Raw genomic sequence first — 12,415 nt, 5'->3', positions numbered from 1 at the left:
TTCGGAGCTGCGGGCAGCTCATCACACGCTTAGTGGTCACTTAGCTCTGTGTCAGACACCGCCCCAGGCTGGCCCTGCACACAGAGTACCCCATCAGTACGAGTGCCCCAGGAGGTGGGCTCTGTGTTGAGGACAGTGGGGCTGAGTAGTTTTGAAGCGGTCCCTCCGAAACCAAGACCAAACCCAGCAGTCTTGAGACTCGGGCCTGTGTGCTCTTCACTAGCTCGTTGTTCGGATGTGTTGGGCAGCAGGGCTGTGACGGCCAGAATCAGAGCTGGTTGCTCCTCTCCTCGCTTCCCTCCTGCTTTTGGGGCTTAGGTGCAAGGTGAAGCGGCTGCCTTTCCGAGAGGCCGCAGGTCAATGCTCCCCGCCCTCTGTTTGTTGCAGGAGCTGTGTCTGATCCGCTTCCACCCCGCGACGGAGGAGGAGGAGGTGGCCTACATCTCTCTGTACTCCTATTTCAGCAGCCGCGGCCGCTTCGGCGTCGTGGCAAACAACAGTAGGCACGTCAAGGACCTCTACCTGATCCCGCTGAGCGCCGCGGACCCTGTGCCCTCCAAACTCCTGCCTTTTGAGGGACCAGGTAGGCCCCAGCCTTCTGCCCACACGTCCCCCCCACGCCCTGCGGAGTCAGTCCCAGCGAGCTGCGTGCCTCACCCAGACCCGGCCTTTGGCAGCGGAACTTGGGAGCAGGGGTTAAGGAGCGTCGCTATGGGACTTCCTGGATAGTGGAGGGTGGCACCGGAGGTCCCCTGAGGAAGGTGTGAATTGTCTTAGAAAAGTCCTGTGAAGAGGGACAAACCTGTCCGGAGCCCGCCCGCCTCGTGTGAGCAGGGTGTTGGCGGCAGGAGCTGGGCAGTGCCGGGAGGGCGGGGCCTGGGCCTGGCCTGCGGGCTTGCCTCCTTGCAGGCGTCAGGCCAAGCCTCTTCGCTACAGGCATTCGTTTTGAGGAGAAACGAGAAATAGCATTGAGACAGGAACTAGTTCTAGAAATAGTCACTTTGAAATCTGCTGCTCGAATTCTTATCTTTGGCAGACCACTTTCTGTTCACTCATTCCTTAGAAAGTGCTGCTTCTAAAGAATTACTTACAGGCTGACCAGAAAGAAAGTTCAGGCTTGTCAAGGGAGCTACGGGTGATTCCAAGGGGGACGTGGTCTCTGGGGACCCAACTCCTCTTAACCCTGAGAAGTTGACGGGACTTAAGTCTCGCAGAAAGGTGCCTAAATGGGAGTGTCTCCTTGGCCGTGGCGCTCCCCAAAACGGCTAAGCCTAGAAGATGCTGAGTGTAACCCACGGTCAGCGCTCTTGAAGCACTTGCTTCTACAGGCGGTGGCCACGCCCGCGCCCGGTGCCTCCGTGTCCATGGCCAGCGCCCCGGCGGCTCTGCGGCTGGGCCCAGCGTCCTGGTCGGTCCCCGTGACCGCAGGGCTCGTGTTCCCTGACATAACACACGGAATTGTCTCAGTGCCAAACACGTTAGAAGCCAAGCTCTCCGGGGGGCTGTCCCACTCCTCGTGCTAAAGCAGTGCTGCCTGATGGGCAGCAGGGAGGGCCGTGGCCGAGGTTCTTGGCGGGCAGCTCCTGGGGCACTGGCCGGCTCCCTGGACGCCGTGTTCCTGACACAGCGGTGACGGTGGTGAAGCCGACTTCCCGATACCATGAGGAGCCTCCGGTCAGTCACAAGGGTGGAAGCCTAAGCGGGGCCTAGTGTGAGCGTAGATCCTGTGACATGCACACTCTGCGCGTCTGTAGCAGCGGTACCTGGGAGGTGACAAAGCCCTGTTTCACCCGCGTTGGAGCCCCCCTCACGGCTCCACCTGCAGAGCCTGCGGTGGGGTCTTGCCTGACTCTGTCCCGGTGCACCTTGTCACACGAGCAGGGGGCTGCCAGGTTCGGGGCCACAGACAGACCCTGAGTGGGGCAGAGGTGGTTGAGGTCAGGCGTGGTGAGGAGGCAGGGGCGCGGGGGCCACCGAGGGGACCCCCGGTTGGAGCCGCGGTGGGAGCTGGTGCAGTGCTGGGTTGGGGCCTGGCTGGCAGAGGGAGGGGGCCGCGTTGGGTGTTCCGGGGTGACACGGGGACAAGGAAGGCTGGGCAGGGCGCTCACCTCATCTGCTAAGTGACCACACTTGATGACCAGCGGAGTGGACATCACTCCTCCACCTGCATTCCCAAGGCTGTCACTTCCTGAAGGGGATGCTCAAAGGCCTGCGAGTTTTCATCCACAATAGAGAACGAAGGTTTCATTAAAATCAAGTAGGAAGAGGGGCTTTCGAAATGTGATTGTATGGGAAATTTTACCATAAACTTCTAAAGACTTTTAATCGAAGAGCTTCTAAATCTCAGCTCGCTCAATTTAGTATATATATTTTTAATTCTCCTGCTACCTTTGTTTGACGTTAACATCCGTGTGTGTTCTGTACACCTGCACATCAGCCAGACTCCCTTGGCCCCAGAGGCCACGTTACCTGCCTGAGCTGCTTCGCACGTTTGTAGCGTGACTTGGCGCTCCCTGGGTACAGACGTCCGTGTGTCCCAGGCTCGTGGTGTGTGCGTCATGTGCGTGTTGTGTGTGTGCATGAGTGTTTGGAAGGTGGGCCAGGGGTGTTCCTCCCGTCTCTGCACAGCATCCTTTGACGGCACAGGTCCACTCTGAGGGGCTGCCGTGTCCGTCGATGGAGCAGCCAGTGGGCTTGAGCACATGCTGCCTGGCAGCGCTGGCCCCGCACCCTGAGGGGAGCACCCTTGACCCCCCATGTCAGCCCCTCAGCAGGGAGCGCCCACACTGCCCAGGGTTGTTGCTGCCTGAGCTCGCAGGGCCAGTAAGCGTGGAGTCAGGGTCCGACCCGGCCGCATCTCCATCCCAAGGCCTCGGTGGGGCACAGGCCTCCCACTTCGGGCAGCCCGCCAGCGGGCGGGCCTCTGGGAGGAGGAGGGCAGGTCTGTGGGGGTGGAGAGTGCCTGACTCGGCATGTCCGTCTCTGGACTTGGGAGCCCCGTAGATTTTGACAGTATGGCTCACTGGAGAAGCAGGCGAGGACACGAGGTGTTGAATCCATGTGCGGAGCCGGGGAGGCCTGCGCGGCCTGCTCGTGGTCAGCGTCCTCTCCGCCCCACGCTTGGATGGTGGACACGGGGTGGTCTCCACGCAGAACCCACAGCCCAGTCCCTGCACGGCAACAGAGCCCATCCGAGCCCAGTCTGCCTCCAGGGCCTTTTGTCCTCCCGGGCTCCCTCGACTTGTCCCAGAGGCACCAGGCCGTCGCCACGTCACACAGCCTGGAGGAGGACGGCTGGGAGGCCCGCGTCCCTCTGAGCCAGCGGACAGTCCTTCCACTGTGGACACGGCTCAGCTCAGTCCCACACACACTGACGGGGCTCCACCCCTGGGGACTCGGGTCTCAGCTGGTCCGCGCGTCTAGGGGCTTTATTCACAGAAGGAAGACCAGTCAGATGGGATGCTGGGCCTAGGCCAGGGCGCCCGGCCCTCCCGAGGGGGTGGGGGGCGCCTGTCGAGGGCCCTCAGGCATCTAAGGTGTGGACCACCCTGAGCAGAGGACAGGGACCTGCCTTCCGAGGCATTGCAGGGCGAGGGCCATTCTCTTAGCAGGCTGGCTCCATCCGTGGTGTCTGCCTTCTGTCCTCACGCTTAACTGCTTCCTAAATTAGCAGACCGTTTCCGTGACTTGCAATATTGTCAGGTAAGCACGTCTTCAGTTTCTGCGTGCATAGCTGTGTACAGATGCTGTAATCAAAGGCAAAATCGTGCTGAATGGAAAGTGCTTTTCTCTCCTTTGAAATCAATAAAAATATTTCATGGAAACTGGTCATTGTTTGTCTGAATTTGAACCATTTGGTAGCTCTTGGTGCCCATCCAGGTGCACTGTGACGGAGGACTGTCTCCACCTTGCTTTGCCTCAGCCGACGCCAGTGTGCTTCTGGCTGTGCCGGTGGCGGTGCTGTGCTGGGGGCGCCTGGACACGGGCGGGCGGACGGATGGACGACGCTCTCCTCACTGGGACGCGGAGCCCTGGCTTTGCACAGGTCTTAGGGACCCAAGAGTGGGAGCGGGCGAAGTCTGCATGGGAGCCGAGTGTGGCGGGCGGGCAGCTGCTTCTCCCCGTATTTGCTGCGTCTCTGCCCAAGTCCTCTTCGAGGACGGTTGCGGCTAACTCCAGCACAGTTTCTGTTCCCGCAGGTGTGGACGTTTTATCTTGTCGGACTCAGACCATAAGAAGGTGTTCACTTTAAATACTGAATAGTGGAGCATTCCAGGTAGATTTAGGGGTAAACGCCTCATTTGATAGTTGGACAGCTTTCATCTGGTTTATTAAAACTAAACCTTGTCCCCCCGCTGTGCCACATCCAAGGTGCATGGGGGCTGCTTCCCCCGCGGCCCTGTTGCTGACACACCTGGACACAGATCCTGGTTTGGGTCTTGGCTCAGGAAATCCACACACACCTTTTCAGCTGTCCCTCGTCCCTGGGTTTGTCCACTTCTTTCCCTGTACGGGTGGTCTGGGGCTGACCCTTTCACCGTGAAGACTCGGGGACCTACATGCAGCTAAGAAGGCTTGTTTCATCCACACCGGACATTGTGGACACGTTTCTCCCGCAATTTGGAGGGGGTCGGGCAGGGGTGCCGACACCCCGGTGCTCAGTCTGATCAGTACCCCGTGTCTGGAAATGATAGTTCAGTGGCCTCCCCCCTAGTTCTCATCTACTTGATGAGTCATAAGCCTCACCACTACCCTCAAAGGGAGGTCGGTAAGTAAGCGCCCCGCTTGTGACCATGGGACAGAGGCCCTGTGCGGAGCCGGGGAGGCGCCCCGGGCCCCAGCGGGAGCCCTGTCTGCACGCAGCCAGCGGGGCGCCCTCTCCTCTCCAGGGCTCACACTCAACAGTGGGCGCGCCCACAGGGGCCCCAGGCCGAAAATGGGGCCTTCAGGGGAAGGCTGCCCCTGCCACCGCCCCAGTGGTAGTAGCCCTTTGTGTCCAGCGTGCCCTTGCCAGGCGCCTGTTGTGAGGGTGCGGAGCGGGGTGGAGCCAGACGTGCCCTCACCTCCCTGACGGTCACTGCCGAGGCCCCGGTAGCACAGTGAATCATATTCTTCCACGAGTAAGTCGTCTCCACGGTGCTGGTTACGTTTCAAGTCTCATGCAGCCATAACGTGCACAGGTGAAGCAGATGAGATTTGACTGCTTCAGAAACAGCCCAATTTACGTGTAAAATCCTGGGGAAGGCTAGTGGGGAAATTCAAAGCTGACACTCGCCCAGCTCGAGCCTTGTTAGATCGCTCACGGGTGTGCGTAGACGAGGTAGTCGAGCGGGAGGCATTTAACAATACTAGCTGCTTAGTTAGGTGCTGGTCTCCAGGGAGTTAACTGTTTTCGAAACAAATGTAAATGTTAAGTAATTTAATTATAACCTCACCTGTGATGCCTGTGACCACAAACGGTAGAGTCTAGAGAATTTTGCCACGTCTGGGATATATCAGTTTTGTTAGGAAGCATATGAAGCTGCTGCAAGTTGTAGGGCTGGCGCACCTCCCGAGGACAGGACCCCACCTCCCTGGATTTAACGCAGTGACTTAGCCTCCACACACAGCGTCTTTGACCTGAAACGCGATTCATGCCGCAGGCCCTGGTGTTGGCACCTTAGAAGTTTAGCTCTTCAGAGGTAGCATAGCCCATCTGCACTGAGGACAGAGGACAGTCGTGGGCCCTGGGCTGCTGAGAGGATGCCCCTGGCCGGGGCTCCCCAGCCCTCCCCACCCCCGCCCGCGTGGCCGAGCACATTCCTCCTCTGCTGCTGCTCACAGAGCTGGCCAAGGCTCCAGCTTGTGGCTCGGCTGGGGACCTGCTCTGCCAGCTCTGGGGCCGTGTCAGTGACAGGCGGTCCAGAAAGGGCCACGAGAGCCAGCTGAGCTATTGACTGTGCCCCAAACTGGATATTAGTGAGCTGTAAATTATTCAGTAAGTGGCTGTTATAGTGAGTGAGAGATTTACTATTTTAAGTTAAAATAATTCATTTTGATTAGAAAGCAAACTTGATAGAGTATCTTTCACATCTGAGCAGAACCATCTGGATGCCATGCTCAGTGCAGTGGGCCTGGCCTTCCTGTCTCCACGCCCTCCTTTGCCCAGCTCCTCCTTCCCCTGAGTCACCAGTGTCATCAGAAGGGCAGGCAGAGGACATTCTGGAAGAAGCCGTTCCTCTTATCATGAGTGGGTGTCTTCATGGGCACCTCAGCCCTTGAATGTCAGCCTGTGAAACGAGGCGCTGAGCACAGTGGGGAGGGGGGCCGGCAGCACCTCGCCGATCCATGCGGATGCTGGGCCAGCCCAGCTCACTCTGGCATGCCGGGTCTTCCTCCTCGGGGGCGGGGTGGGACATCCGCCACCCTCGTGCTCGGCATGTCAACCCACCTCTGTTGGAATTTAGGAAGGGTGACAGGCGCTCAGAACTACACAGTGGGTGTCCAGAGACAACTATTTGATCTGTGATCAACTTAAAATCACAGAAAGAATAGGAAAAACAGTGCTGATTTTCTTTTTTAGTGATTAAACAAAAAATATATAGCATGAATATCTTTTACACGATAGTGATTTATGCGTAAATTGAGTTTATACAATTTGATTAATTTTAAATATGCTGTTGAAACAAAATTCTGGTCCCGTGTTTATCTTCTCCCTAACTTACCGATCTGTGACTCGGGCTTTTCTGTTCCCCTGTTGGTGTTCCGGGTTTGTTGTTAGTGTGAGGGTGGAGGAGCCGTACAGAGACAGTAGCATCCCTGGGACAGTGCACCACGATCCACAATGTTTGGATGAAGGCTTTTTAAAGAAATAATTATTTTTTAAGAACTGTGCAATGTTCTGAAATTCCCAGCGTGTTCTCCACGTGGTCTGTCCTTTGTTGCCCCTGTCCGAACACCGTTGGGCTTTAAGCCGCACGTCTTGTGTTGACAGAGACCTGAGCGTTCGGTAGCTTTTGATAAGTTACTGGTCGTTGAACGTCTTTCTAAACCTGCAAGAACATTTGTTTTAGGCATTTTGGTCAGCGTCACTTTTCCCGTCAGTTGTAATTTTGACACCAGTGACCAATGAACTTATCGAATGGCGTGTGCTATATCGATCAGTATAAGTTTGTTGATCATTATAATTGAGTTGTAGAATTGGTCCTTAATTGAACCTTTAATTTTAGTATGAATAGCTTAATTTACATATTGCAGCTCGTAAGTTAAAGTCGAAAGGGGGTGCTGCCTTCCTCATTTGTAGCAAGAGTCAAATAAAGGAACACAGCTAAGAGTTCGTTTAGAAAACATCCTGGTACACACAGGCTTCATTCCCAGTAGGTGAACGGCCTGGAGTGTGTGCGTGCTGGCCTTCCCCACCTCCCCCAGCACGCCTCTACCCTAGCGTTGCGTATAATTGAAAATCTGTAATAATTTTAGCACTGGGCGAATGCGCGTGTGCATTGGGCCCTTGGTTTTGTGGTTTGTGGGCCCGTCAGGCCGGGCAGGTGCGCGGTGCAGTCTGCATCTTTTGCAGCTGGTCTTCAAACACTTGGTTCTGTTTTGCCACAGAATTTCCTCCTCCTCCCTCTGGAAACCATCCCCCCGCTGCCCTTCACACCCAGAGTTTACCCCTGAAGGACAAAAGCTACAATTCGATTCTAAAATTTGCACAACTGTTTTGTTTTTTAGGTCTTGAGTCACCGCGTCCAAACATAATCCTGGGGTTAGTAATCTGTCAAAAAATAAAGCGTCCTTCAAATGCCGGCGAATTAGACAAGACAGAGGAGAAGCGGCCCCGTACTCAGACACAAGAAGAAGTGGATCCCGTCCACCCCAGAGTGCCAGCAGCCCTGCTCCCTGAGAAGAAGCCGCCCAAGTACCCGCTGTGCCCAGGGGACGCGGCTGTCAGCACCACACCCCCGGGGTCTCCCCCACCCCCACCCCCTCCTCCAGAAGCACCAGGTGCGCCGGCCTCGTCTTCCGTGTTACAGATACTGTCGTCGCTCAAACCAGGAGCCACGAACACTGTCACAGCATCACCCGCGTCAGTGACGGTGGCCGCTTCCTCTGTCACTTCCTCTTCTTCAAAAACAGCTTCGCCCCTAGAACATATCCTGCAGACTCTCTTTGGGAAGAAGAAGGCGTTTGACCCCCCCACCAAAGAGCCTGCCGAGTCGGCCCCAGCCCCCCACCAGGACTCGAGAGCCAAAGCCGGCGGCGGGCTGCCGGCAGCACCTCTGCTGGACCCAATTGTCCAGCAGTTTGGTCAGTTCTCAAAAGACAGAGCTCTGGAGGAGGAGGAAGACGACAGGCCGTATGACCCCGAGGAAGAGTACGGGCCTGAGAGAGCCTTCGACACTCAGCTTGGAGACCGCGGGCGACGCCAGGACGCGGAGAAGGCTGCGGAGGCAGCTGAGCGGGAGGAGGTGGCCTATGACCCGGAGGACGAGACGATCCTCGAAGAAGCCAAAGTGACCGTCGACGACCTGCCCACCAGAATGTGTGCGGACGCGCACGGCGGGCCGGGCCTGCCGGCGCCCTCCTTGGCCGAACAGCAGCAGATGATAGAGGAGCTCACCAAGCAGATCGAGGAGCAGCAGAGGCAGGTGGAGGAGCAGGAGGAGGCGCTCAGGCAGCAGAGGGCGGCCGTCGGGGCCTCCATGGCCCACTTCTCCGTGTCGGACGCGCTCATGTCGCCACCGCCCAAGGCTGCGCTCCTGCCGCCAGAGCCGCAGGCTGCGGCCAAGCCGGCCGCGCCCCCCACTGGCAGCCAGGCTCCGGGCCCGAGCGCCGAGGCGCGGCTGAGCCGGGACCCCCGGCAGGCCCGGCGGTTGGCCGCGGAGAGCAACGAGAGCGAGGCCGCCCCGAGGCCCCCGCTGGCCAGAGAAGCGCCCGGAGGGGCCGCTGCCGGCCCGGGGCCACTCCCAGCCCAGGAGGAGCCAGAGTCAGCCCCTCCACCGTGGGCTCCGGGCGAAGAGGCCCCACTGCCGGCCAAGCAGGACGGCCCTCTGCGGGAGCCCATGGAAAGCCCGGGGCCTGAGGGCGCGACCGGCGGGGACGGCGCGGCCAGGCCTGCCCGGAAGGTGCTGCTGCCCACGCCGCCGGGTGCCTCCTTCCAGCCCCTCTTCCCTTCGCAGCACGAGGGCCAGACCTTCCACCCTCCCGGAGGAAGGGATCCTTTCTCGGGTCCAGGGTACTCTCAGGAAAAACCTCTGGGCTCTTGCCAGTACGACGATCAGAGCAATGCTCAGTTTCCCGAGAAAAGTGACTCCCTGGCAGCTGAAGCCGAAGGAGACAGAGAGCCACAGCCCAGGCCAGGTGAGGGGGCCGGCACGTTCCCCGCCGCAGCACAGAAAGGGGGGCCTCCACCCCAGTTCCAAGGCCAGCGGGAGCCTGCACCGCGTGCTTTCGGGATGTCGGGCCTTCACGGCCCCAATTACACAGGCCCACGGGGGCCAGTCCCTCCGTTCTCGGAAGAGAATTCTAATAACGACGGGCCGAGAGGGGGGCCTCCACCAGCCAGATTCGGGCCCCAAAAGGGGCCCATCCCTTCCTTGTTCTCAGGGCCACACGGGCCACCTCCCTATGGGGACGGGAGGGGCCCATCCCCTTCCCACCTGGGCGGGCCCAGGGGAGCAGGGCCGCCTCCGTTTGAAGACCGCAAGGACCCCCACGGGGAGAAGAGGGAGTTCCCGGAGGCCCCTTACGGTGAGGCCTCGGGCCCCCCTGGCCAGTGCGAGGGGCCCGAGCAGGCCCCGTTCCTGGGAAACAGGGGCGCCACGCCTTTCCAGTTCGGGGGCCAGAGGAGGCCTCTGCTGTCGCAGTTTAAAGGACCCCGAGGTGGCCCTCCTCCCTCTCAGTTCGGAGGTCAGAGAGGCCCCCCTGCCGGCCACTTTGTGGGCCCGAGGGGGCCGCACCCTGGGCAGTTTGAAGGCCCCAGGGGCCAAGCTCCTGGATTCGTGCCGGGACCCAGGGGGATGCAGCCTCAGCAGTTCGAAGAGCAGAGGGTCCACTCACCGCCCAGGTTCACCGGCCAGAGGGCACCGGCGCCCTTACCCTTTGGGGGGCCGCGGGGGGCCGCTCCCTTCCCCGAGAAGAGCGAGTCGGCGCCTCCACGCTTCCACTTCCAGGGCCCGGCCGCCCCCGGACCCAAGCCGGCGCCCCGGCCACTGCTGGAGCTGCCCAGCCACCCGCCTGCGCCACCCGCCGCGCCGGCCCCAGGCCCCGAGGCCGAATTCCGCGAGGGCAGGGGCCACGAGTACAGAGGCCCAGGCTTCGAGGGGCGGCCCCGCGACAAGGCCCCGGAGGAGCCCGAGGCCCCGCCGCCCGACAGCCGCCCGGGCCGGGCCCTTGAGGACCGCCGGCGCGAGCGGGAGCGTGGGAAGCCCTGGGAGCGGGAACGCGGCCGGACCTGGAGTCGCGAGCGGGACTGGGACCGAGGCCGCGAGTGGGACCGACACCGCGACAAGGACGCTGGCCGCGAGTGGGACCGGGGCCGCGAGCGCAACGCGGGCAGGGACAAGGGGCGCGAGTGGGACCGGGCCCGAGAGCGGAGCCGCAACCGCGACCGCGACCGCGACCGTAGACGTGACCGGGAGAGGTCCCGCAGCAGGGACCGTGACCGCGACAAGGCCCGCGAGCGGGAGCGCCGCAGGGACCGTAGTCGGAGCCCGGAGCGACCCCGGGACCCCAAGGCCGAGGCCCCGCGGGCCGCCGCCCCCACCGCCCAGACCTAGGGCCGCCCGTGAAGCCGCGCTCACGTGCTAGGCAGGTGGTCTTGGAAAGAGCTGGGTGCTCATGCACAGGACAGAACCTTCTGGGCTTGAGAAATTACTGTAATTTTGTGTATGATGGTTTCTTATGAAATTTCACACCTTTACAATTCTGATGCTTTTTAAATGTAAACAAAAAACTAAGAACTCTTTAACATTTCCGTTTAAATGTACTGAAATGGGAAAGTACCCACGAACGCGTATTGCTTTCTCGGGTTATACAGCTATCTTTTCCAGTAGCCTGACTATTGTAAACCTTAAGGGAGTTTAGCGGACCTCAGAGCCATACCTTTCCTGACACCTCATCCGTGATACCTGTTTCCAGAAGCGGACTTCACAGGGTTCGGGGCAGGCGGCCGCGCGTTTCTGTGCATGGCTGTGTCCGCTGTCTCTGGAATGCTGAGAAACACCGGACTTAACTGCAGGCGCATCTCCCTCTTGTCAGGAAGAGATTTGAATTGCAGACTCCAGCCAGGGAGCAGAGGCGCGTCTCTTGGTTTTGCTCGGTGTTTAGGTGTCCCCTTACATGTTCCCCCCACCCCCAAACACGATTAAAAGCAACATCTGAATAGAGAGTGTGGGATTTTAAATAACAATTTATTTTAAAATGTTTAAATTTTACCAGCCCAAAGAATGTGAGAAAGTAAAGCAATTAAGTGTACTTTAAAAGGCAGGGCGGGTGGAGGGAATAGGTTTCTTTGATTTGAATAATCAGGAACGTTTTGTTTGTTGAACTTCACCATCTGAGCGGTTCTCTGTCCCGGGAAAAGTGCACTAGCTCCGCACTGTGATACATACTTGTGACAAAATCTCAACGTTTGTCATTGAAATGGAACAATATTTGTGTAAAGCCTGAGATGAAAATAGTGATATTAGCTTAAGAACTACAAACTAGAAAGCTTTTCACTGTGAGACACAGTATACTGCTTCTTGTCATGTATTTTCCAAGTACTTCTGAAGTGCGAAAGAGAAAAAACTTGCTAATTTATTTGACTGTACAAATAAACTTTGATAATTTTTTTATATTTTCATAAACTTACTTTTGCAAATATAAAATTAGAGAATTTCATTTGTTCTTTGGAGTCTGTTCCATTGTACATCACTACAGATTTTTCACTTTCTAGCACAAACGTTTAAGTTATGAGAACACCGAGAACTTAGCAATTTGGAGTGATTGGTGTTAGAGACCCTGTCAGTAGGTTACGTTAAAGTGGCGACGAGTTCCAACATCTAACGAGATGTGAAGGTTTTTTTACGTGTAAAACAAAAAAATTTTTCTAATTTAAATACAACAAATGTAAAAAATCAAGTGTGTTTCTTTAGGTTTACTTGATAGAAATTTCTGTAAATTGTATTTTATATTGCAAAGTATTATATCACTGTACATTAAAACATGGAACTTCATAGCTTTGTTACTTGAAGTAGAATAAACATCTACAGAAGGTTTTCTGTCTCGTGTGGCATCGCGTTGGAAAGTCGGGTCTGCAGAGGGATGCCTCAGCTCCTGCTTCTTGGCAGTCGGCGTGGTGTGGGCAGCGGTGCCCTTTGGCCTGAAGACCCCTGCCGGATGCACCCCGTTCCCGGGATGGTTCCAGCGCAGGACCCCATGTCGAGCAGGAAGC

At 57.7% G+C, this 12,415-nt stretch overlaps 1 protein-coding gene across 3 annotated transcripts in view; it reads left to right on the top strand.

Moving 5' to 3' along the window:
• DIDO1 (death inducer-obliterator 1) overlaps window positions 1-10,904 on the top strand; it is a 50,393-nt gene extending 39,489 nt beyond the window's left edge. For 2 of the 3 annotated variants that reach the window (XM_082858143.1, XM_082858142.1), the window contains exon 16: window positions 388-972. In XM_082858143.1, the coding sequence (XP_082714269.1) occupies window positions 388-729 (342 nt within the window). In that variant the 3' untranslated portion in view covers window positions 730-972. Of the gene's footprint in view, window positions 1-387; window positions 973-7,710 lie in introns of those variants that run through there. The other variant, XM_082858144.1, reaches the window with a different exon arrangement.
• The last annotated feature ends 1,511 nt before the right edge of the window (window positions 10,905-12,415 follow it).

Source organism: Leucopleurus acutus (genome assembly GCF_964270905.1).
Source record: "Leucopleurus acutus genome assembly, chromosome: 16".
In the NCBI taxonomy this organism is placed as follows: Eukaryota; Metazoa; Chordata; class Mammalia; order Artiodactyla; family Delphinidae; genus Leucopleurus; species Leucopleurus acutus.
This window is presented reverse-complemented; position numbering and strand designations above follow the sequence as displayed.